General features: G+C 34.5%; 1 protein-coding gene across 2 annotated transcripts; it reads left to right on the top strand.

Moving 5' to 3' along the window:
• The first annotated feature begins 12,934 nt into the window (after positions 1-12,934).
• Positions 12,935-15,543, top strand: LOC145952811 (large ribosomal subunit protein uL23-like). Of its 2 annotated transcripts, XM_083065835.1 has the most exons (5): positions 12,935-13,015; positions 13,431-13,482; positions 13,913-13,981; positions 14,657-15,023; positions 15,313-15,543. In XM_083065835.1, the coding sequence occupies exons 3-5, from the start codon at positions 13,966-13,968 to the stop codon at positions 15,395-15,397; spliced, it is 468 nt and encodes a 155-aa protein (XP_082921961.1). In that variant the 5' UTR covers positions 12,935-13,015; positions 13,431-13,482; positions 13,913-13,965; the 3' UTR covers positions 15,398-15,543. The 2 variants fall into 2 exon arrangements, with proteins under 2 accessions (XP_082921961.1, XP_082921960.1); XM_083065834.1 differs by lacking the exon at positions 12,935-13,015 and having other exon boundaries at positions 13,022-13,482.
• The last annotated feature ends 12,319 nt before the right edge of the window (positions 15,544-27,862 follow it).

The raw sequence follows: 27,862 nt of genomic DNA on the forward strand, positions 1-27,862 counted from the left end.
CACAGTCCATGGTTTAGCTGATCCAATTTTGATAAAGTGGATCAATTTATTTTTTTTTTAAATATGGATCCGTTTTTTTGAAGTTGAATCAGTTTAATGCGCTGCAATTATTTATTTTTTACCCGTATAAGGATCATTTTCTTAAAAAAACCAAATTGAATTGAATCGATCCACTTTTTAAGAGTTACAAAGTGGATCGACTAATTGAATTGATATTATATACTGGATCGATTTGGAGTTATTTTTTCAAATTGGATCTGATCGATTCGAATCAATTTGCATTTTTTGCACAGCTCTAGACGGTAGGCAACAAATATGTTGACAAATGAACAATATCATTGAAAAAATCCTTGCAACCCAGATGAACTCAGGGAGATTCATGATGAATGAACATTAAATTGGAACACATCGATACGATCTCCTCGGTGGGTTCTGTACCGTTGATTTACACGGTCCATGCTTTAACTGATCCAATTTTTATAAAGTGGATCAATTTATTTATTTTTAAAATATGGATCCGTTCTTTTGAAGTTGAATCAATTTAATGCGCTGCAATTATTTATTTCTTACCCGTATAAGGATCCTTTTCTTAAAAAAACCAAATTGAATTGAATCGATCCACTTTTTAAGAGTTACAAAGTGGATCGACTAATTGAATTGATTGTATATACTGGATCGATTTGGAGTTATTTTTGCAAATTGGATCTGATCGATTCGAATCAATTTGCATTTTTTGCACAGCTCTAGACGGTAGGCAACAAATATATTGACAGATGAACAATATCATTGAAAAAATCCTTGCAACCCAGCTGAACTCAGGGAGATTCATGATGAATAAACATTAAATTGGAACACATCGATACGATCTCCTCGGTGGGTTCTGTACCGTTGATTTACACGGTCCATGGTTTAACTGATCCAATTTTTATAAAGTGGATCAATTATTTTTTTTTAAATATGGATCCATTTTTTTGAAGTTGAATCAGTTTAATGCGCTGCAATTATTTATTTTTTACCCGTATAAGGATCATTTTCTTAAAAAAAACCAAATTGAATTGAATCGATCCACTTTTTAAGAGTTACAAAGTGGATCGACTAATTGAATTGATTGTATATACTGGATCGATTTGGAGTTATTTTTTCAAATTGGATCTGATCGATTCGAATCAATTTGCATTTTCTGCACAGCTCTTGACGGTAGGCAACAAATATGTTGACAGATGTACAATATCATTGAAAAAGTCCTTGCAACCCAGATGAACTCAGGGAGATTCATGATGAATGAACATTAAATTGGAACACATCGATACGATCTCCTCGGTGGGTTCTGTACCGTTGATTTACAAAGTCCATGGTTTAACTGATCCAATTTTTATAAAGTGGATCAATTTATTTTTTTTTTAAATATGGATCCATTTTTTTGAAGTTGAATCAGTTTAATGCGCTGCAATTATTTATTTTTTACCCGTTAAGGTTCATTTTCTTAAAAAAACCAAATTGAATTGAATCGATCCACTTTTTAAAAGTTACAAAGTGGATCGAATAATTGAGCCGATTTTATATACTGGATCGATTTGGAGTTATTTTTTCAAATTGGATCTGATCGATTCGAATCAATTTGCATTTTTTGCACAGCTCTAGACGGTAGGCAACAAATATGTTGACAGATGAACGATATCATTGAAAAAATCCTTGCAACCCAGATGAACTCAGGGAGATTCATGATGAATGAACATTAAATTGGAACACATCGATACGATCTACTCGATGGGTTCTATACCCTTGATTTACACGGTCCATGGTTTAACTGATACAATTTTTATAAAGTGGATCAATTTTTTTTTTTAAAAATATGGATCCGTTTTTTTGAAGTTTAATCAGTTTAATGCGCTGCAATTATTTATTTTTTACCCGTATAAGGATCATTTTCTTAAAAAAACCAAATTCAATTGAATCGATCCACTTTTTAAGAGTTACAAAGTGGATCGACTAATTGAATTGATTTTATATGCTAGATCGATTTGGAGTTATTTTTTCAAATTGGATCTGATTGATTCGAATCAATTTGCATTTTTTGCACAGCTCTAGACGGTAGGCAACAAATATGTTGACAGATGAACAATATCATTGAAAAAATCCATGCAACCCAGATGAACTCAGGGAGATTCATGATGAATGAACATTAAATTGGAACACATCGATACGATCTCTTCGGTGGGTTCGGTACCGTTGATTTACACGGTCCATGGGTTAACTGATCCAATTTTTATAAAGTGGATCAATTTATCTATTTTTTAAATATGGATCCGTTTTTTTGAAGTTGAATCAGTTTAATGCGCTGCAATTATTTATTTTTTACCCGTATAAGGATCATTTTCTTTAAAAGACCAAATTGAATTGAATCGATACACTTTTTAAGAGTTACAAAGTGGATCGACTAATTGAGCCGATTTTATATACTGGATCAATTTGGAGTTTTTTTTTCAAATTAGATCTGATCGATTCGAATCAATTTGCATTTTTTGCACAGCTCTAGATGGTAGGCAACAAATATGTTGACAGATGAACAATATCATTGAAAAAATCCTTGCAACCCAGATGAACTCAGGGAGATTCATGATGAATGAACATTAAATTGGAACACATCGATACGATCTCCTCGGTGGGTTCTGTACCGTTGATTTACACGGTCCATGGGTTAACTGATCCAATTTTTATAAAGTGGATCAATTTATTTTTTTTTAAATATGGATCCGTTTTTTTGAAGTTTAATCAGTTTAATGCGCTGCAATTATTTATTTTTAACACGTGTAAGGATCATTTGCTTAAAAAAACCAAATTGAATTGAATCGATCCACTTTTTAAGAGTTACAAAGTGGATCGACTAATTGAGCCGATTTTATATACTGGATCGATTTGGAGTTATTTTTTCAACTTGGATCTAATCAATTTGAATCAATTTGCATTTTTTGCACAGCTCTAGACGGTAGGCAACAAATATGTTGACAGATGAACAATATCATTGAAAAAATCCTTGCAACCCAGATGAACTCAGGGAGATTCATGATGAATGAATATTAAATTGGAACACATCTATACGATCTCCTCGGTGGGTTCTGTACCGTTGATTTACACGGTCCATGGGTTAACTGATCCAATTTTTATAAAGTGGATCAGTTTATTTTTTTTTAAAATATGGATCCATTTTTTTGAAGTTTAGTCAGTTTAATGCGCTGCAATTATTTATTTTTTACACGTATAAGGATCATTTGCTTAAAAAAACCAAATTGAATTGAATCGATCCACTTTTTAAGAGTTACAATGTGGATCGACAAATTGAGCCGATTTTATATACTGGATCGATTTGGAGTTATTTTTTCAAATTGGATCTGATCAATTTGAATCAATTTGCATTTTTTGCACAGCTCTAGACGGTAGGCAACAAATATGTTGACAGATGAACAATATCATTGAAAAAATCCTTGCAACCCAGATGAACTCAGGGAGATTCATGACGAATGAACATTAAATTGGAACACATCGATATGATCTCCTCGATGGGTTCTGTACCCTTGATTTACACGGTCCATGGTTTAACTGATCCAATTTTTATAAAGTGGATCAATTTTTTTTTTTAAAATATGGATCCGTTTTTTTGAAGTTTAATCAGTTTAATGCGCTGCAATTATTTATTTTTTACCTGTATAAGGATCATTTTCTTAAAAAAAACCAAATTCAATTGAATCGATCCACTTTTTAAGAGTTACAAAGTGGATCGACTAATTGAATTGATTTTATATACTGGATCGATTTGGAGTTATTTTTTCAAATTGGATCTGATTGATTCGAATCAATTTGCATTTTTTGCACAGCTCTAGACAGTAGGCAACAAATATGTTGACAGATGAACAATATCATTGAAAAAATCCATGCAACCTTGATGAACTCAGGGAGATTCATGATGAATGAACATTAAATTGGAACACATCGATACTATCTCCTCGGTGGGTTCTGTACCGTTGATTTACACGGTCCATGGGTTAACTGATCCAATTTTTATAAAGTGGATCAATTTATTTTTTTTTTAAATATGGATCCGTTTTTTTGAAGTTTAATCAGTTTAATGCGCTGCAATTATTTATTTTTAACACGTATAAGGATCATTTGCTTAAAAAAACCAAATTGAATTGAATCGATCCACTTTTTAAGAGTTACAAAGTGGATCGACTATTTGAGTCGATTTTATATACTAGATCGATTTGGAGTTATTTTTTCAAATTAGGTCTGATCGATTCGAATCAATTTGCATTTTTTGCACAGCTCTAGACGGTAGGCAACAAATATGTTGACAGATGAACAATATCATTGAAAAAATCCATGCAACCCAGATGAACTCAGGGAGATTCATGATGAATGAACATTAAATTGGAACACATCGATACGATCTCCTCGGTGGGTTCTGTACCGTTGATTTACACGGTCCATGGGTTAACTGATCCAATTTTTATAAAGTGGATCAATTTATATTTTTTTTTTAAATATGGATCCATTTTTTTGAAGTTGAATCAGTTTAATGCGCTACAATTATTTATTTTATACCCGTATAAGGATCATTTTCTATAAAAAAAACCAAATTGAATTGAATCGATCCACTTTTTAAGAGTTACAAAGTGGATCGACTAATTGAGCCGATTTTATATACTGGATCGATTTGGAGTTATTTTTTCAAATTGGGTCTGATCGATTCGAATCAATTTGCATTTTTTGCACAGCTCTAGACGGTAGGCAACAAATATGTTGACAGATGAACAATATCATTGAAAAAATCCATGCAACCCAGATGAACTCAGGGAGATTCATGATGAATGAACATTAAATTGGAACACATCGATACGATCTCCTCGGTGGGTTCTGTACCGTTCATTTACACGGTCCATGGGTTAACTGATCCAATTTTTATAAAGTGGATCAATTTTTTTTTTTTTTTAAATATGGATCCGTTTTTTTGAAGTTTAATCAGTTTAATGCGCTGCAATTATTTATTTTTTACCCGTATAAGGATCATTTTCTTTAAAAGACCAAATTGAATTGAATCGATCCACTTTTTAAGAGTTACAAAGTGGTTCGACTAATTGTGCCGATTTTATATACTGGATCGATTTGGAGTTATTTTTTCAAATTGGATCTGATCGATTCGAATCAATTTGCATTTTTTGCACAGCTCTAGACGGTAGGCAACAAATATGTTGACAGATGAACAATATCATTGAAAAAATCCATGCAACCCAGATGAACTCAGGGAGATTCATGATGAATGAACATTAAATTGGAACACATCGATACGATCTCCTCGGTGGGTTCTGTACCGTTGATTTACACGGTCCATGGTTTAACTGATCCAATTTTTATAAAGTGGATCAATTTATCTATTTTTTAAATATGGATCCGTTTTTTTGAAGTTGAATCAGTTTAATGCGCTGCAATTATTTATTTTTTACCTGTATAAGGATCATTTTCTTAAAAAAAACCAAATTGAATTGAATCGATCCACTTTTTAAGAGTTACAAAGTGGATCGACTAATTGAGCCGATTGTATATACTGGATCGATTTGGAGTTATTTTTTCAAATTGGGTCTGATCGATTCGAATCAATTTGCATTTTTTGCACAGCTCTAGACGGTAGGCAACAAATGTGTTGACAGATGAACAATATTATTGAAAAAATCCATGCAACCCATATGAACTCAGGGAGATTCATGATGAATGAACATTAAATTGGAACACATCGGTACGATCTCCTCGGTGAGTTCTGTACCGTTGATTTACACGGTCCATGGGTTAACTGATCCAATTTTAATAAAGTGGATTTTTTTTTTTTTAAATATGGATCCGGTTTTTTGAAGTTTAATCAGTTTAATGCGCTGCAATTATTTATTTTTTACACGTATAAGGATCATTTGCTTAAAAAAACCAAATTGAATTGAATCGATCCACTTTTTAAGAGTTACAAAGTGGATCGACTAATTTAGCCGATTTTATATACTGGATCGATTTGGAGTTATTTTTTCAAATTTGATCTGATCGATTCGAATCAATTTGCATTTTTTGCACAGCTCTAGACGGTAGGCAACAAATATGTTGACAGATGAACAATATCATTGAAAAAATCCTTGCAACCCAGATGAACTCAGGGAGATTCATGATGAATGAACATTAAATTGGAACACATCGATACGATCTCCTCGGTGGGTTCTGTACCGTTGATTTACACGGTCCTTGGTTTAACTGATCCAATTTTTATAAAGTGGACCAATTTATCTATTTTTTAAATATGGATCCGTTTTTTTGAAGTTGAATTAGTTTAATGCGCTGCAATTATTTATTTTTTACCCGTATAAGGATCATTTTCTATAAAAAAAACCAAATTGAATTGAATCGATCCACTTTTTAAGAGTTACAAAGTGGATCGACTAATTGAGCCGATTTTATATACTGGATCGATTTGGAGTTATTTTTTCAAATTGGGTCTGATCGATTCGAATCAATTTGCATTTTTTGCACAGCTCTAGACGGTAGGCAACAAATATGTTGACAGATGAACAATATCATTGAAAAAATCCATGCAACCCAGATGAACTCAGGGAGATTCATGATGAATGAACATTAAATTGGAACACATCGATACGATCTCCTCGGTGGGTTCTGTACCGTTCATTTACACGGTCCATGGGTTAACTGATCCAATTTTTATAAAGTGGATCAATTTTTTTTTTTTTTTAAATATGGATCCGTTTTTTTGAAGTTTAATCAGTTTAATGCGCTGCAATTATTTATTTTTTACCCGTATAAGGATCATTTTCTTTAAAAGACCAAATTGAATTGAATCGATCCACTTTTTAAGAGTTACAAAGTGGTTCGACTAATTGTGCCGATTTTATATACTGGATCGATTTGGAGTTATTTTTTCAAATTGGATCTGATCGATTCGAATCAATTTGCATTTTTTGCACAGCTCTAGACGGTAGGCAACAAATATGTTGACAGATGAACAATATCATTGAAAAAATCCATGCAACCCAGATGAACTCAGGGAGATTCATGATGAATGAACATTAAATTGGAACACATCGATACGATCTCCTCGGTGGGTTCTGTACCGTTGATTTACACGGTCCATGGGTTAACTGATCCAATTTTTATAAAGTGGATCAATTTATATTTTTTTTTTAAATATGGATCCATTTTTTTGAAGTTGAATCAGTTTAATGCGCTACAATTATTTATTTTATACCCGTATAAGGATCATTTTCTATAAAAAAACCAAATTGAATTGAATCGATCCACTTTTTAAGAGTTACAAAGTGGATCGACTAATTGAGCCGATTTTATATACTGGATCGATTTGGAGTTATTTTTTCAAATTGGGTCTGATCGATTCGAATCAATTTGCATTTTTTGCACAGCTCTAGACGGTAGGCAACAAATATGTTGACAGATGAACAATATCATTGAAAAAATCCATGCAACCCAGATGAACTCAGGGAGATTCATGATGAATGAACATTAAATTGGAACACATCGATACGATCTCCTCGGTGGGTTCTGTACCGTTCATTTACACGGTCCATGGGTTAACTGATCCAATTTTTATAAAGTGGATCAATTTTTTTTTTTTTTTAAATATGGATCCGTTTTTTTGAAGTTTAATCAGTTTAATGCGCTGCAATTATTTATTTTTTACCCGTATAAGGATCATTTTCTTTAAAAGACCAAATTGAATTGAATCGATCCACTTTTTAAGAGTTACAAAGTGGTTCGACTAATTGTGCCGATTTTATATACTGGATCGATTTGGAGTTATTTTTTCAAATTGGATCTGATCGATTCGAATCAATTTGCATTTTTTGCACAGCTCTAGACGGTAGGCAACAAATATGTTGACAGATGAACAATATCATTGAAAAAATCCATGCAACCCAGATGAACTCAGGGAGATTCATGATGAATGAACATTAAATTGGAACACATCGATACGATCTCCTCGGTGGGTTCTGTACCGTTGACTTACACGGTCCATGGTTTAACTGATCCAATTTTTATAAAGTGGATCAATTTATCTATTTTTTAAATATGGATCCGTTTTTTTGAAGTTGAATCAGTTTAATGCGCTGCAATTATTTATTTTTTACCTGTATAAGGATCATTTTCTTAAAAAAAACCAAATTGAATTGAATCGATCCACTTTTTAAGAGTTACAAAGTGGATCGACTAATTGAGCCGATTGTATATACTGGATCGATTTGGAGTTATTTTTTCAAATTGGGTCTGATCGATTCGAATCAATTTGCATTTTTTGCACAGCTCTAGACGGTAGGCAACAAATGTGTTGACAGATGAACAATATTATTGAAAAAATCCATGCAACCCATATGAACTCAGGGAGATTCATGATGAATGAACATTAAATTGGAACACATCGGTACGATCTCCTCGGTGAGTTCTGTACCGTTGATTTACACGGTCCATGGGTTAACTGATCCAATTTTAATAAAGTGGATTTTTTTTTTTTTAAATATGGATCCGGTTTTTTGAAGTTTAATCAGTTTAATGCGCTGCAATTATTTATTTTTTACACGTATAAGGATCATTTGCTTAAAAAAAACCAAATTGAATTGAATCGATCCACTTTTTAAGAGTTACAAAGTGGATCGACTAATTTAGCCGATTTTATATACTGGATCGATTTGGAGTTATTTTTTCAAATTTGATCTGATCGATTCGAATCAATTTGCATTTTTTGCACAGCTCTAGACGGTAGGCAACAAATATGTTGACAGATGAACAATATCATTGAAAAAATCCTTGCAACCCAGATGAACTCAGGGAGATTCATGATGAATGAACATTAAATTGGAACACATCGATACGATCTCCTCGGTGGGTTCTGTACCGTTGATTTACACGGTCCTTGGTTTAACTGATCCAATTTTTATAAAGTGGACCAATTTATCTATTTTTTAAATATGGATCCGTTTTTTTGAAGTTGAATTAGTTTAATGCGCTGCAATTATTTATTTTTTACCCGTATAAGGATCATTTTCTTAAAAAAAACCAAATTGAATTGAATCGATCCACTTTTTAAGAGTTACAAAGTGGATCGACTAATTGAGCCGATTGTATATAGTGGATCGATTTGGAGTTATTTTTTCAAATTGGGTCTGATCGATTCGAATCAATTTGCATTTTTTGCACAGCTCTAGACGGTAGGCAACAAATATGTTGGCAGATGAACAATATCATTGAAAAAATCCTTGCAACCCAGATGAACTCAGGGAGATTCATGATGAATGAACATTAAATTGGAACACATCGATACGATCTCCTCGATGTGTTCTGTACCGTTGATTTACGCGGTCCATGGGTTAACTGATACAATTTTTATAAAGTGGATCAAATTTTTTTTTTTTTTTAAATATGGATCCGTTTTTTTGAAGTTTAATCAGTTTAATGCGCTGCAATTATTGATTTTTTACCCGTATAAGGATCATTTTCTTAAAAAAACCAAATTGAATTGAATCGATCCACTTTTTAAGAGTTACAAAGTGGATCGACTAATTGAATTGATTTTATATACTGGATCGATTTGGAGTTATTTTTTCAAATTGGATCTGATCGATTCGAATCAATTTGCATTTTTTGCACAGCTCTAGACGGTAGGCAACAAATAAGTTGACAGATGAACAATATCATTGAAAAAATCTTTGCAACCCAGATGAACTCAGGGAGATTCATGATGAATGAACATTAAATTGGAACACATCGATACGATCTCCTCGGTGGGTTCTGTACCGTTGATTTACACGGTCCATGGTTTAACTGATCCAATTTTTATAGAGTGGATCAATTTATTTATTTTTTAAATATGGATCCGTTTTTTTGAAGTTGAATCAGTTTAATGCGCTGCAATTATTTATTTTTTACCCGTATAAGGATCATTTGCTTAAAAAAACCAAATTGAATTGAATCGATCCACTTTTTAAGAGTTACAAAGTGGATCGAATAATTTAATTGATTTTATATACTGGATCGATTTGGAGTTATTTTTTCAAATTGGATCTGATCGATTCGAATCAATTTGCATTTTTTGCACAGCTCTAGACGGTAGGCAACAAATATGTTGACAGATGAACAATATCATTGAAAATATCCTTGCAACCCAGATGAACTCAGGGAGATTCATGATGAATGAACATTAAATTGGAACACATCGATACGATCTCCTCGATGGGTTCTGTACCGTTGATTTACACGGTCCATGGTTTAACTGATACAATTTTGATAAAGTGGATCAATTTATTTTTTTTTAAAATATGGATCCGTTTTTTTGAAGTTTAATCAGTTTAATGCGCTGCAATTATTTATTTTTTACCCGTATAAGGATCATTTTCTTAAAAAAACCAAATTCAATTGAATCGATCCACTTTTTAAGAGTTACAAAGTGGATCGACTAATTGAATCGATTTTATATACTCGATCGATTTGGAGTTATTTTTTCAAATTGGATCTGATTGATTCGAATCAATTTGCATTTTTTGGACAGCTCTAGACGGAAGCAACAAATATGTTGACAGATGAACAATATCATTGAAAAAATCCATGCAACCCAGATGAACTCAGGGAGATTCATGATGAATGAACATTAAATTGGAACACATCGATACGATCTCCTCGGTGGGTTCGGTACCGTTGATTTACACGGTCCATGGGTTAACTGATCCAATTTTTATAAAGTGGATCAATTTATTTTTTTTTTTAAATATGGATCCGTTTTTTTGAAGTTTAATCAGTTTAATGCGCTGCAATTATTAATTTTTTACCCGTATAAGGATCATTTTCTTAAAAAAAACCAAATTGAATTGAATCGATCCACTTTTTAAGAGTTACAAAGTGGATCGACTAATTTAGCCGATTTTATATACTGGATCGATTTGGAGTTATTTTTTCAAATTGGATCTGATCGATTCGAATCAATTTGCATTTTTTGCACAGCTCTAGACGGTAGGCAACAAATATGTTGACAGATGAAAAATATCATTCAAAAAATCCTTGCAACCCAGATGAACTCAGGGAGATTCATGATGAATGAACATTAAATTGGAACACATCGATACGATCTCCTCGATGTGTTCTGTACCGTTGATTTACACGGTCCATGGTTTAACTGATACAATTTTTATAAAGTGGATCAATTTTATTTTTTTTTAAATATGGATCCGTTTTTTTGAAGTTTAATCAGTTTAATGCGCTGCAATTATTTATTTTTTACCCGTATAAGGATCATTTTCTTAAAAAAACCAAATTGAATTGAATCGATCCACTTTTTAAGAGTTACAAAGTGGATCGACTAATTGAGCCGATTTTATATACTGGATTGATTTGTAGTTATTTTTTCAAATTGGATCTGACCGATTCGAATCAATTTGCATTTTTTGCACAGCTCTAGACGGTAGGCAACAAATATGTTGACAGATGAACAATATCATTGAAAAAATCCTTGCAACCCAGATGAACTCAGGGAGATTCCTGATGAATGAACATTAAATTGGAACACATCGATACGATCTCCTCGATGGGTTCTGTACCGTTGATTTACACGGTCCATGGTTTAACTGATACAATTTTTATAAAGTGGATCAATTTATTTTTTTTTAAATATGGATCCGTTTTTTTGAAGTTGAATCAGTTTAATGCGCTGCAATTATTTATTTTTTACCCGTATAAGGATCATTTTCTTAAAAAAATCAAATTCAAATTCTTGGATTTGATAATATTAGGGAGTTGTATGAGGAAGATCTTGAGTTTGTTGATAATTATAAAAAATGTCAACAAAAAGCTTTTGATGGTTTCTATATGGTTGAGGGGTACTTGTATAAAGAAGGAAGGTTATGCATACCCCAAGGATCCATTAGGAAATTATTAATTAAAGAGAGTAATGAAGGTGGGATTATGGGGCACTTTGGTGTTGAGAAAACCCTTAGTTTGTTAAAAGAAAAATTTTATTGGCCCCATATGCGAAAAGATGTCCAAAGGCGTTGTTTTAGATGTTTAGCTTGTTTACAAGCTAAGTCTAAAGTAATGCCTCATGGTACATACACACCTTTGCCTATTGCTTCTTCTCCTTGGGTAGATATTAGCATGGATTTTGTGCTAGGCTTACCTAGAACCCAAAGGGGAATGGATTCTATCTTTGTGGTAGTGGACCGTTTCAGTAAAATGGCTCATTTTATTCCTTGCCACAAAGTAGATGATGCAAGCAACATTGCAAAACTCTTTTTTAGAGATGTGGTTAAACTACATGGGCTTCCTAGGACTATAGTTTCAGATAGAGATACAAAGTTCCTAAGCCACTTTTGGCGTGTCTTATGGTCAAGACTAGGAACCAAACTCCTCTTTTCAACTACTTGTCATCCTCAAACAGATGGCCAAACTGAGGTAGTGAATAGATCTCTCTGTCTACTATGCTTAGGGCAGTCCTCACTAGTGCAAAAATTGGATTTAAAATCGGACTTTTAAGATCGGTTACAAGGTAACCGATCTTAAAAGTGACGCGGTGGCAGTTTTGTAAATAATATGAACATTTTTAAGATCGGTTAAAATTTAACCGATCTTAAAAGTACTTTTAAGATCGGTTATTTAAGAAACGATCTTAAAAGGTATACATTTAAAATCGGTTCAAATATAACCGATTTTAAAAAATATTTTTAAAATCATTTACATTTTAACTGATTTTAAATCATGTCTCTTTTACTACTTTTAAGATCGGTTACGCAGGAACCGATTTTGTATGTAACATACCAAATCGGTTCCTGGATAACCGATCTTTAATATCCTATAACTAAGCTATGATAATCGATTTTCCTTTCTATGTTCCTTTTTACGTTTCTACAATTTCGGCCTCCACTATCAATTTCGTTCGTCCAGGTTCACAAAGAGGCAGCTATCTATTTGACTTCAGGTTCGTTTTTAAGCTTGTTGTTGCCCTTTCCTTCATTCGTGCTTAGGGTTTCTACCCATTCACGATGGCTTTCACTAAAACCTTGCAAACGCGAATGTTTTTATTTGGTTGCGGCGAGGGAGTATATGTGACCCTCACTAGAGCTTCGTTTTTGTTGATGAAAGCTTCTGTTGGTCTTCTTCTTCCTCCATCGTCGCAACGCAACTACCACTTTTTCTTTTTTTTTTCTTCTGTTAGTTGTCAATGGAGTGGAGTGAGAGGAGCGAGACTGAGGAGTGCTTTTTTGATTTGGTGTGGGCGCGGAAATGATGTGCCTCGCTGAGAAGAGGAGTGAACCTTAATTTTTTGAAAAGGCCTCTCTCACTGTGACTGTGCTTTCTTTCACTGCCTTTTTTCTCTTGCGTTCATCAAACAGGAATTAACGCAAAACAACAAGAGCAGCTTATGTTGTATTCTTACTGAATAAGGTATATATTTCAATTTATATTTGCTTTTTAGTTACTCTCAATCTTTGAAATGCTCTGTTTGAACTAACGCAAAACATAACAGGGCAGGGATAGTTTTATCTCATAAATAATAAAAAACCGTATCATATATCAAATCAATACCAATTTCATAGTATTTTGTCCCTGTTCTCTCCCTCTAAACCTAAAACCTTATCATTTCAATCATAAACATAAATGCAGGAGTATAAGGAGTATAAGGAAACATTTTTTTTGTATTAATTTATTTATTCAAAAATTTATTTTAAATTTATGCATAAATTAATTTTAAGCATATACAATTTTTTTTATTCATTTGTTTTTATAAAACATGTTGGGCAAAGCATCTCACATCTATTAGCCTCCCTGAAAACGTGAGCTACTGTATTCAACAGTTGACACATTGTTTGGACAGGGTTCATCCATCAAAGCTTTCTGCTGTCTTACTTTTGTAGGTGAGTGACTGCAATGGCTCCTGCTAAAGGTGAGTCTTGCATTATTTACTTAATGTCCATTTCTTTAATATTATTTATCTATCTAGCTGTTCATGTATGTAATGTTGATATTTGTGTTTTATTTGCTGAAAAAATTGGATGCTAGTAATGATATGCTTTGTGCTAAGTGTGCAAAAGATATCCCGATTGCTGATGTTGGTTACTTGGTCCGTCCATATGGTGCGTATGGTAAATGCAGTGTAGTTTTTTGGTTCTGTTTTCCTACCCTACCCTCCTTTGATTATAGGGCTCTTGAATTTCAGTGTGTGCTTAAGAACTGAATGGATATGTATGCCCAATTTAAAAAATGGGTGAAGAATATATTCTTTGTCATGTATACTATTGTGTTTGCAGTGGTTGTTCTTTGCTGAGATTTTGACAAATGATGGTGCTACATGTTGAGTTCTGTAGTATTGGACATGATTGCATAAGTATCTTGTGTTCCTTGCTATTAAATTTGCAATACCTTCCCGAGTATTATCTTAAGAAATGCCCTAGTTTTCTTTGCCAATTTATGATTGAAACTAATCACCTTTTTTGCTTGTTTGATATTCTTGTTGGTTTAGTGAATTGTTATATATGCATCATGTTATCAGCTAATGTGGAGAAAAAAGAATGCTTGATTCATGCTAACAGTGGAATTACTTTTATTTTCTCTTGGGCAGTGGACAATGCTAAAAAGGCTGATCCTAAAGCTCAGGCCTTAAAGACAGCCAAGGCTGTGAAATCAGGTGGCCAAGTTTTTAAAAAGAAAGCTAAGAAGATCAGGACATCAGTTACGTTTCACAGGCCAAAGACATTGAAGAAGGAAAGAAACCCCAAGTACCCTCGTATTAGTGCACCTCCAAGGAACAAGCTGGACCATTATCAAATTCTTAAATTTCCATTGACTACTGAGCCTGCGATGAAGAAAATTGAGGATAACAACACGCTGGTTTTTATTGTTGACCTCCGTGCGGACAAAAAGAAAATTAAAGATGCTGTGAAGAATATGTATGACATTCAGGCCAAGAAAGTTAACACTTTGATCAGGTAATGCTAATGACTATGTATATAGATTTGCTTCATGTAAATTTGAATTATTGGAAAACAATCGAATTCATATAAGACTAGTTGTTTAACTTACAGTGGTTACTGGAAAGTATTTTCATGTGTCTTCAGAAGTATATTCACAATAACGATGTAATGATGAATCAACTAAAACTATATAATGAAGTTATGTTGTTGTGTTTGCTATTTTATGAGTATTGCATATATTATTATATTAAGTAGTGATGTTTATTTGGTGCTTTTACCAACCTGGTTATTTTCTTTATTGCAGGCCGGATGGAACCAAGAAAGCCTATGTTAGATTGACTTCAGATTACGATGCCTTGGATGTAGCCAACAAGATTGGTATCATTTAAGTTGTATTCTTGATTTGAGTAAAGTCAATTATTCATTTTTAAGATAGTTGTTCTACATGTCCAGAGTTAGGACTCCTGATCTATCCATATGTATTAACTATTGTTCGTTCAATTTTGAGAATATATTTATGAATTTACTTAAACTAGTATAATATGTGATCAAGTGTTCACTCATTTAGTTTTTAAGTCCAGAGCTATTAATAGTGAATTTAGTTCTATTCCTTATGAATTTACTTTTACAGAAAAAAATCACTACTTTTAAAACAAGTCAAACATACAAAAAAAAATCACTACTTTTAAGATCGGTTATAAAACAACCGATCTTAAAAGTCTTGACTTTTAAAATCGGTTATGAAACAACCGAGTTTAAAAGTCTAACTTTTAAGATCGGTTATGAAACAACCGATCTTAAAAGTCAAGACTTTTAAGATCGGTTATAAGATAACCGATTTTAAAAGTCTATTTTTAAAATCGGTTAATAACCGATTTTAAAAGTTCACCTTTTTTAAATCGGCTCTTTTAAAATCGGTTCCACAATCGATTTTAAAAGTAAAAAATAATCGATTTTAAAAGCCTTTTTTCCACTAGTGCCTAAAGGGTAATCACAAATCTTGGGATGAGTTTTTGCCCCACATTGAATTTGCCTACAATAGGGTAGTTCACAAAACTACCAATATTTCTCCTTTTGAGGCTGTGTATGGGTTTAATCCTTTAACTCCTTTAGACTTGATACCTCTTCCTAATGTTGAACATTTCATTCATAAGGAAGGGGCTTCAAGGGCTGATTTTGTCAAGAAACTTCATGAAAGGATTAAAACTCATATTCAAAATCAAAATGAGAAATATGCAAAACAAGGGAATAAAGGCAAGAAGTCTATGATCTTTGAGGAAGGTGATTGGGTTTGGCTTCACTTAAGAAAAGAACGTTTTCCAAATCAAAGGAAGTCCAAACTCAGTCCTAGAGGAGATGGTCCCTTTCAGGTCTTACAGCGTATCAATGATAACTCTTATAGACTTGATTTACCCTCTAATTATGGAGTCAGCACCACTTTTAATGTTAGTGATCTTAAACCTTTTGTAGGTGCTAATGATGATGAGGAAGAGTCTTCAGATTCGAGGATGAATCCTTCTCAAGAGGGAGGGAATGATGGAAGAGCATGGGCTAAAGGCCCAACCACTAGAGCTATGGCCAGGAGGTTACTTGAAGATTTGACTGCTTCAGAGCTTAGTGGGCCCAATGGGCTTGGTGGGCCTAGGGTGCTTCTCACTTGGGCTTTTATTGATTGAACACCATGTTTAATTGTATTTTCTTAGTATAGGAATTTACTTTGATGTTGGTCTTGTATTTTGACCATAGATTAGGGTGTAGGTGTCTTGGGCTTAATTTTGGGCTTCTTGGGCTTTGGGCTTTTGATATCCAATATTGGGCTCATTATTCTCCTTGTATTTTTTCCTATTCATTGTATTCATTAGACCATTGTATTTTGGTCATTAGATTAGGGTTTAAGGAGGTTTAGTAGTTCATTTGAATTAGGACAAATTAGGTTAAATTTAGGATGGATTTAAGTTGCATTTAGGTCACACTTTTGGCACCACCATGGCTGCACAAGTGTGACACCGAAATGCAACCCTAAATACATACTAAATTCAGCCTAATTCACATTTAGCTCTACATGACCGGTTAAGCACATGTGACACAAGGTTTGAATTCAAATTTGAATTTGAATTCAAACCTTGGCGCCAACATGTGGTCTTTCATGTGGCGCCAAGTGTCTTCCTAAATTCGGTAGCCTATATGTTCCCTCCTAACACATTTTGTAATCACTTTGAACCTTATATGAAATTTGAGAGCCTAAGTGCCGAGTTTCCTTTCAAAGTCATTTTGAGAATTCACCTCAAAAAACCCTAGGAAGTTCATCTTCTTCCTTCTCTTTGAAGTGAGTCTTCCATTGATCATTGAGCTTGGATGCTTCCATCCAAGGCTTGAGCCTTCATTCAATCGTGTTCCTTCTACATTCAAGTTCCATTCCATTCGGTTTGGGTCTCCATTGAAGAGGATCCGAGCTAGGTGAAGAATAGGAGAAGAACTTCATTCACTTTTCCTACCTTCTCCATCACATAACTGATGATCCAGGCGTCAGAATTGGCATTATTATATATTCTTTTGGGGTAGAAAAATGGGATCTATCACCTACCAATCGACAGAGTCCATTGGCCACGCTCAGATTTTCAAAAAGAGGCCGTTTTCTATTTCTCTATCGCCTTATTTTTCTAAACTTTTTTTTAGTGGTTCATATAGCTATCCTTTGAATTTTGCTATGGAATTTGTGTGCTGTCTTTTCATCATTTCGGGGTGTTGCTCACAAAATTTAAGCCAATTCTGATTTTCAAATTTTTTCATCACTTTGGTTTGTGAAAACTTTGAACTGCCATAACTGTTGATCCAGGCGTCAGAATTGGCATTATTATATATGATTTTGGGGTAGAAAAATGGGATCTATCACCTGCCAATCGACAGAGTCCATTGGCCATGCTCGGATTTTCAAAAAGAGGCCGTTTTCTATTTCTCTATCACCTTATTTTTCTAAACTTTCTTTTAGTGGTTCATATAGCTATCCTTTAAATTTTGCTCTGGAATTTGGTGTGCTGTATTTTCATCATTTCAGGGTGTTGCTCACAAAATTTAAGCCAATTCTGATTTTCAAATTTTTTCATCACTTTGGTCTGTGAAAACTTTGAACTGCCATAACTGATGATCCAGGCGTCAGAATTCGCATTATTATATATGCTTTTGGGGTAGAAAAATGGGATCTATCACCTGCCAATCGACAGAGTCCATTGGCCACGCTCAGATTTTCAAAAAGAGGCCGTTTTCTATTTCTCTATCGCCTTATTTTTCTAAACTTTCTTTTAGTGGTACATATAGCTATCCTTTGAATTTTGCTATGGAATTTGGTGTGCTGTCTTTTCATCATTTCGGGGTGTTGCTCAAAATATTTAAGCCAATTCTGATTTTCAAATTTTTTCATCACTTTGGTCTGTGAAAACTTTGAACTGGCATAATTGTTGATCCAAAGGTCAGAATTGGCATTATTATATGCTTTTGGGGTAGAAAAATGGGATCTATCCCCTGCCAATCGACCGAGTCCATTGGTCACGCTCGGATTTTCAAAAAGAGGTCGTTTTCTATTTCTCTATTGCCTTATTTTTCTAAACTTTCTTTTAGTCGTTCATATAGCTATCCTTTGAATCTTGCTCTGGAATTTGGTGTACTGTCTTTTCATCATTTCGGGGTGTTGCTCAAAAAATTTAAGCCAATTCTGATTTTCAAATTTTTTCATCACTTTGGTCTGTGAAAACTTTGAACTGCCATAACTGTCGACCCAGAGGTCAGAATTGGCATTATTATATTTTCTTTTGGGATAGAAAAATGGGATCTATCACCTGCCAATCGACAGAGTCCATTGGCCACGCTTGGATTTTCAAAAAGAGGCCATTTTCTATTTCTCTATCGCCTTATTTTTCTAAACTTTCTTTTAGTGGTTCATATAGCTATCCTTTGAATTTTGCTATGGAATTTGGTGTGCTGTCTTTTCATCATTTCGGGGTGTTGCTCACAAAATTTAAGCCAATTCTGATTTTCAAATTTTTTCATCACTTTGGTCTGTGAAAAGTTTGAACTGCCATAACTGTCGATCTAGAGGTCAGAATTGGCATTATTATAAATGCTTTTGGGGTAGAAAAATGGGATCTATCACCTGCCAATCGACAGAGTCCATTGGCCACACTCGGATTTTCAAAAAGAGGCCGTTTTCTATTTCTCTATCGCCTTATTTTTCTAAACTTTCTTTTAGAGGTTCATATAGCTATCCATTGAATTTTGCTCTGGAATTTGGTGTGCTGTCTTTTCATCATTTCGGGGTGTTGCTCACAAAATTTAAGCCAATTCTGATTTTCAATTTTTTTCATTACTTTGGTCTGTGAAAACTTTGAACTGCCATAACTGATGATCCAGGTGTCAGAATTGGCATTATTATATATGCTATTGGGGTAGGAAAATGGGATCTATCACCTGCCAATCCACAGATTCCATTGGCTATGCTCGGATTTTCAAAAAGAGGCCGTTTTCTATTTCTCTATCGCCTTATTTTTCTAAACTTTCTTATAGTGGTTCATATAGCTATCCTTTGAATCTTGCTGTAGAATTTGGTGTGCTGTCTTTTCATCATTTCTGGGTGTTGCTCAAAAAATTTAAGCCAATTCTGATTTTCAAATTTTTTCATCACTTTGGTCTGTGAAAACTTTGAACTGCCATAACTGTCGACCCAGAGGTCAGAATTGGCATTATTATATTTGCTTTTGGGATAGAAAAATGGGATCTATCACCTGCCAATCGACAGAGTCCATTGGCCACGCTTGGATTTTCAAAAAGAGGCCATTTTCTATTTCTCTATAGCCTTATTTTTCTAAACTTTCTTTTAGTGGTTCATATAGCTATCCTTTGAATTTTGCTATGGAATTTGGTGTGCTGTCTTTTCATCATTTCGGGGTGTTGCTCACGAAATTTAAGCCAATTCTGATTTTCAAATTTTTTCATCACTTTGGTCTGTGAAAAGTTTGAACTGCCATAACTGTCGATCTAGAGGTCAGAATTGGCATTATTATAAATGCTTTTGGGGTAGAAAAATTGGATCTATCACCTGCCAATCGACAGAGTCCATTGGCCACACTCGGATTTTCAAAAAGAGGCCGTTTTCTATTTCTCTATCGCCTTATTTTTCTAAACTTTCTTTTAGTGGTTCATATAGCTATCCTTTGAATTTTGCTCTGGAATTTCGTGTGTTGTCTTTTCATCAATTCGGGCTGTTGCTCAACAAATTTAAGCCAATTCTGATTTTCAAATTTTTTCATCACTTTGGTCTGTGAAAAGTTTGAACTGCCATAACTGTCGATCTAGAGGTCAGAATTGGCATTATTATAAATGCTTTTGGGGTAGAAAAATGGGATCTATCACCTGCCAATCGACAGAGTCCATTGGCCACACTCGGATTTTCAAAAAGAGGTCGTTTTCTATTTCTCTATAGCCTTATTTTTCTAAACTTTCTTTTAGTGGTTCATATAGCTATCCTTTGAATTTTGCTCTGGAATTTCGTGTGCTGTCTTTTCATCAATTCGGGGTGTTGCTCAACAAATTTAAGCCAATTCTGATTTTGAGATTTTTTCATCACTTTAGTTTGTGAAAACTTTGAACTGCCATAACTGTTGATCCAGGCGTCAGAATTGGCATTATTATATATGCTTTTGGGGTAGAAAAATGGGATCTATCACCTGCTAATCGACAGAGTCCATTGGCCATGCTCGGATTTTCAAAAAGAGGCCGTTTTCTATTTCTCTATCGCCTTATTTTTCTAAACTTTCTTGTAGTCGTTCATATAGCTATCCTTTGAATTTTGCTCTAGAATTTGGTGTGCTGTCTTTTCATCATTTCGGGGTGTTGCTCTCGAAATTTAAGCCAATTCTGATTTTCAAATTTTTTCATCACTTTGGTCTGTGAAAACTTTAAACTGCCATAACTGATGATCCAGGTGTCAGAATTGGCATTATTATATATGCTATTGGGGTAGGAAAATGGGATCTAACACCTGCCAATCCACAGATTCCATTGGCTATGCTCGGATTTTCAAAAAGAGGCCGTTTTCTATTTCTCTATCGCCTTATTTTTCTAAACTTTCTTATAGTGGTTCATATAGCTATCCTTTGAATCTTGCTGTAGAATTTGGTGTGCTGTCTTTTCATCATTTCTGGGTGTTGCTCAAAAAATTTAAGCCAATTCTGATTTTCAAATTTTTTCATCACTTTGGTCTGTGAAAACTTTGAACTGCCATAACTGTTGATCCAGGTGTCAGAATTGGCATTATTATATATGCTTTTGGAGTAGAAAAATGGGATCTATCACCTGCCAATCGACAGAGTCCATTGGCCACGTTCGGATTTTCAAATAGAGGCCATTTTCTATTTCTCTATAGCCTTATTTTTCTAAACTTTCTTTTAGTGGTTCATATAGCTATCCTTTGAATTTTGCTCTGGAATTTGGTGTGCTGTCTTTTCATCATTTCGGGGTGTTGCTCAAAAAATTTAAGCCAATTCTGATTTTCAAATTTTTTCATAACTTTGGTCTGTGAAAACTTTGAACTGCCATCACTGTTAATCCAGGCATCAGAATTGGCATTATTATATATGCTTTTGGGGTAGAAAAATGGGATCTATCACCTGCCAATCGACAGAGTCCATTGGCCACGCTCGGATTTTCAAAAAGAGGCCATTTTCTATTTCTCTATCGCCTTATTTTTCTAAACTTTCTTTTAGTGGTTCCTATAGCTATCCTTTAAATTTTGCTTTGGAATTTGGTGTGCTGTCTTTTCATCATTTCGGGGTGTTGCTCACAAAATTTAAGCCAATTCTGATTTTCAAATATTTTCATCACTTTGGTCTCTGAGAACTTTGAATTGCCATAATTGTTGATCCAGGCGTCAGAATTTGCATTATTATATATGCTTTTGGGGTAGAAAAATTGGATCTATCACCTGCCAATCGAGAGAGTCCATTGGCCACTCTCGGATTTTCAAAAAGAGGCCGATTTCTATTTCTCTATTGCCTGATTTTTCTAAACTTTCTTTTAGTGGTTCATATAGCTATCCTTTGAATTTTGCTCTAGAATTTGGTGTGCTGTCTTTTCATCATTTCGGGGTGTTGCTCTCGAAATTTAAGCCAATTCTGATTTTCAAATTTTTTCATCACTTTGGTCTGTGAAAACTTTAAACTGCCATAACTGATGATCCAGGTGTCAGAATTGGCATTATTATATATGCTATTGGGGTAGGAAAATGGGATCTATCACCTGCCAATCGACAGATTCCATTGGCTATGCTCGGATTTTCAAAAAGAGGCCGTTTTCTATTTCTCTATCGCCTTATTTTTCTAAACTTTCTTTTAGTGGTTCTTATAGCTATTCTTTGAATTTTGCTCTGGAATTTGGTGTGCTGCCTTTTCATCATTTCGGAGTGTTGCTCAAAAAATTTAAGCCAATTCTGATTTTCAAATTTTTTCATCACTTTGGACTGTGAAAACTTTGAACTGCCATAACTGTTGATCCAGGCGTCAGAATTGGCATTATTATATATGCTTTTGGGGTAGAAAAATGGGATCTATCACCTGCCAATCAACAGATTCCATTGGCCCCGCTCGGATTTTCAACAAGAGGTCGTTTTCTATTTCTCTATCGCCTTATTTTTCTAAACTTTCTTTTAGAGGTTCATATAGCTATCCTTTGAATCTTGCTCTGGAATTTGGTGTGCTTTCTTTTCATCATTTTGGGGTGTTGCTCAAAAAATTTAAGCCAATTCTGATTTTCAAATTTTTTCATCACTTTCGTCTGTGAAAACATTGAACTGCCATAACTGTTGATCCAGAGGTCAGAATTGGCATTATTATATTTGCTTTTGGGGTAGAAAAATGGGATCTATCACCTGCCAATCAACAGATTCCATTTGCCACGCTCGGATTTTCAAAAAGAGGTCGTTTTCTATTTCTCTATCGCCTTATTTTTCTAAACTTTCTTTTAGAGGTTCATATAGCTATCCATTGAATTTTGCTCTGGAATTTGGTGTGCTGTCTTTTCATCATTTCGGGGTGTTGCTCACAAAATTTAAGCCAATTCTGATTTTCAATTTTTTTCATTACTTTGGTCTGTGAAAACTTTGAATTGCCATAACTATTGATCCAGGCGTCAGAATTGGCATTATTATATATGCTTTTGGGATAGAAAAATGGGATCTATCACCTGCCAATCGACAGAGTCCATTGGCCACGCTCGGATTTTCAAAAAGAGGTCGTTTTCTATTTCTATATCACCTTATTTTTGTAGACTTTCCTTTAGTGGTTCATATAGCTATCCTTTGAATTTTGCTCTGGAATTTGGTGTGCTGTCTTTTCATCATTTCGGGGTGTTGCTCACAAAATTTAAGCCAATTCTGATTTTCAAATTTTTTCATCACTTTGGTCTGTGAGAACTTTGAATTGCCATAATTGTTGATCCAGGCGTCAGAATTTGCATTATTATATATGCTTTTGGGGAAGAAAAATGGGATCTATCACCTGCCAATCGACAGAGTCCATTGGCCACGCTCGGATTTTCAAAAAGAGGCCATTTTCTATTTCTCTATCGCCTTATTTTTCTAAACTTTCTTTTAGAGGTTCATATAGCTATCCTTTGAATTTTGCTCTAGAATTTGGTGTGCTGTCATTTCATCATTTCGGGGTGTTGCTCACAAAATGTAAGCCAATTCTGATTTTCAATTTTTTTTCATTACTTTGGTCTGTGAAAACTTTGAATTGCCATAACTGTTGATCCAGGCGTCAGAATTGGCATTATTATATATACTTTTGGGGTAGAAAAATGGGATCTATCACCTGCCAATCGAGACAGACCATTGGCCACGCTCGGATTTTCAAAAAGAGGCTGATTTCTATTTCTCTATCGCCTTATTTTTCTAAACTTTTTTTAGTGGTTCATATAGCTATCCTTTGATTTTGCTCTGGAATTTGGTGTGCTGTCTTTTCATCATTTCGGGGTGTTGCCCTCAAAATTTAAGCCAATTCTGATTTTCAAATTTTTTCATCACTTTGGTCTGTGAAAAGTTTGAACTGCCATAACTGTCGATCTAGAGGTCAGAATTGGCATTATTATAAATGCTTTTGGGGTAGAAAAAGGGGATCTATCACCTGCCAATCGACAGAGTCCATTGGCCACGCTCGGATTTTCAAAAAGAGGCCATTTTCTATTTCTCTATCGCCTTATTTTTCTAAACTTTCTTTTAGTGGTTCATATAGCTATCCTTTGAATTTTGCTCTGGAATTTCGTGTGTTGTCTTTTCATCAATTCGGGCTGTTGCTCAACAAATTTAAGCCAATTCTGATTTTCAAATTTTTTCATCACTTTGGTCTGTGAAAAGTTTGAACTGCCATAACTGTCGATCTAGAGGTCAGAATTGGCATTATTATAAATGCTTTTGGGGTAGAAAAATGGCATCTATCACCTGCCAATCGACAGAGTCCATTGGCCACACTCGGATTTTCAAAAAGAGGCCGTTTTCTATTTCTCTATCGCCTTATTTTTCTAAACTTTTTTTAGTGGTTCATATAGCTATCCTTTGAATTTTGCTCTGGAATTTCGTGTGCTGTCTTTTCATCAATTCGGGGTGTTGCTCAACAAATTTAAGCCAATTCTGATTTTGAGATTTTTTCATCACTTTAGTTTGTGAAAACTTTGAACTGCCATAACTGTTGATCCAGGCGTCAGAATTGGCATTATTATATATGCTTTTGGGGTAGAAAAATGGGATCTATCACCTGCTAATCGACAGAGTCCATTGGCCACGCTCGAATTTTTTAAAAAGAGGCCGTTTTCTATTTCTCTATCGCCTTATTTTTCTAAACTTTCTTTTATTGGTTCATATAGCTATCCTTTGAATTTTGCTCTGGAATTTCGTGTGCTGTCTTTTCATCAATTCGGGGTGTTGCTCAACAAATTTAAGCCAATTCTGATTTTGAGATTTTTTCATCACTTTAGTTTGTGAAAACTTTGAACTGCCATAACTGTTGATCCAGGCGTCAGAATTGGCATTATTATATATGCTTTTGGGGTAGAAAAATGGGATCTATCACCTGCTAATCGACAGAGTCTATTGGCCATGCTCGGATTTTCAAAAAGAGGCCGTTTTCTATTTCTCTATCGCCTTATTTTTCTAAACTTTCTTGTAGTCGTTCATATAGCTATCCTTTGAATTTTGCTCTAGAATTTGGTGTGCTGTCTTTTCATCATTTCGGGGTGTTGCTCTCGAAATTTAAGCCAATTCTGATTTTCAAATTTTTTCATCACTTTGGTCTGTGAAAACTTTAAACTGCCATAACTGATGATCCAGGTGTCAGAATTGGCATTATTATATATGCTATTGGGGTAGGAAAATGGGATCTATCACCTGCCAATCCACAGATTCCATTGGCTATGCTCGGATTTTCAAAAAGAGGCCGTTTTCTATTTCTCTATCGCCTTATTTTTCTAAACTTTCTTATAGTGGTTCATATAGCTATCCTTTGAATCTTGCTGTAGAATTTGGTGTGCTGTCTTTTCATCATTTCTGGGTGTTGCTCAAAAAATTTAAGCCAATTCTGATTTTCAAATTTTTTCATCACTTTGGTCTGTGAAAACTTTGAACTGCCATAACTGTTGATCCAGGTGTCAGAATTGGCATTATTATATATGCTTTTGGAGTAGAAAAATGGGATCTATCACTTGCCAATCGACAGAGTCCATTGGCCACGTTCGGATTTTCAAATAGAGGCCATTTTCTATTTCTCTATAGCCTTATTTTTCTAAACTTTCTTTTAGTGGTTCATATAGCTATCCTTTGAATTTTGCTCTGGAATTTGGTGTGCTGTCTTTTCATCATTTCGGGGTGTTGCTCAAAAAATTTAAGCCAATTCTGATTTTCAAATTTTTTCATAACTTTGGTCTGTGAAAACTTTGAACTGCCATCACTGTTAATCCAGGCATCAGAATTGGCATTATTATATATGCTTTTGGGGTAGAAAAATGGGATCTATCACCTGCCAATCGACAGAGTCCATTGGCCACGCTCGGATTTTCAAAAAGAGGCCATTTTCTATTTCTCTATCGCCTTATTTTTCTAAACTTTCTTTCAGTGGTTCCTATAGCTATCCTTTGAATTTTGCTTTGGAATTTGGTGTGCTGTCTTTTCATCATTTCGGGGTGTTGCTCACAAAATTTAAGCCAATTCTGATTTTCAAATTTTTTCATCACTTTGGTCTCTGAGAACTTTGAATTGCCATAATTGTTGATCCAGGCGTTAGAATTTGCATTATTATATATGCTTTTGGGGTAGAAAAATTGGATCTATCACCTGCCAATCGAGAGAGTCCATTGGCCACGCTCGGATTTTCAAAAAGAGGCCGATTTCTATTTCTCTATTGCCTTATTTTTCTAAACTTTCTTTTAGTGGTTCATATAGCTATCCTTTGAATTTTGCTCTAGAATTTGGTGTGCTGTCTTTTCATCATTTCGGGGTGTTGCTCTCGAAATTTAAGCCAATTCTGATTTTCAAATTTTTTCATCACTTTGGTCTGTGAAAACTTTAAACTGCCATAACTGATGATCCAGGTGTCAGAATTGGCATTATTATATATGCTATTGGGGTAGGAAAATGGGATCTATCACCTGCCAATCGACAGATTCCATTGGCTATGCTCGGATTTTCAAAAAGAGGCCGTTTTCTATTTCTCTATCGCCTTATTTTTCTAAACTTTCTTTTAGTGGTTCTTATAGCTATTCTTTGAATTTTGCTCTGGAATTTGGTGTGCTGCCTTTTCATCATTTCGGAGTGTTGCTCAAAAAATTTAAGCCAATTCTGATTTTCAAATTTTTTCATCACTTTGGACTGTGAAAACTTTGAACTGCCATAACTGTTGATCCAGGCGTCAGAATTGGTATTATTATATATGCTTTTGGGGTAGAAAAATGGGATCTATCACCTGCCAATCAACAGATTCCATTGGCCCCGCTCGGATATTCAAAAAGAGGTCGTTTTCTATTTCTCTATCGCCTTATTTTTCTAAACTTTCTTTTAGAGGTTCATATAGCTATCCTTTGAATCTTGCTCTGGAATTTGGTGTGCTTTCTTTTCATCATTTTGGGGTGTTGCTCAAAAAATTTAAGCCAATTCTGATTTTCAAATTTTTTCATCACTTTCGTCTGTGAAAACATTGAACTGCCATAACTGTTGATCCAGAGGTCAGAATTGGCATTATTATATTTGCTTTTGGGGTAAAAAATGGGATCTATCACCTGCCAATCAACAGATTCCATTGGCCACGCTCGGATTTTCAAAAAGAGGTCGTTTTCTATTTCTCTATCGCCTTATTTTTCTAAACTTTCTTTTAGAGGTTCATATAGCTATCCATTGAATTTTGCTCTGGAATTTGGTGTGCTGTCTTTTCATCATTTCGGGGTGTTGCTCACAAAATTTAAGCCAATTCTGATTTTCAATTTTTTTCATTACTTTGGTCTGTGAAAACTTTGAATTGCCATAACTATTGATCCAGGCGTCAGAATTGGCATTATTATATATGCTTTTGGGATAGAAAAATGGGATCTATCACCTGCCAATCGACAGAGTCCATTGGCCACGCTCGGATTTTCAAAAAGAGGTCGTTTTCTATTTCTCTATCACCTTATTTTTGTAAACTTTCCTTTAGTGGTTCATATAGCTATCCTTTGAATTTTGCTCTAGAATTTGGTGTGCTGTCTTTTCATCATTTCGGGGTGTTGCTCACAAAATTTAAGCCAATTCTGATTTTCAAATTTTTTCATCACTTTGGTCTGTGAGAACT

This window comes from Cajanus cajan, chromosome 10 (assembly GCF_000230855.2).
Source record: "Cajanus cajan strain Asha chromosome 10, NIPB_CcT2T_4, whole genome shotgun sequence".
Classification (NCBI taxonomy): Eukaryota; Viridiplantae; Streptophyta; class Magnoliopsida; order Fabales; family Fabaceae; genus Cajanus; species Cajanus cajan.

Excerpts from the sequence above, each read along its gene's own strand:
- LOC145952811 (XM_083065835.1), top strand. Across the intron at positions 15,024-15,312 it reads AAAGTTAACACTTTGATCAG|GCCGGATGGAACCAAGAAAG; the intron begins GTAATGCTAATG and ends TCTTTATTGCAG.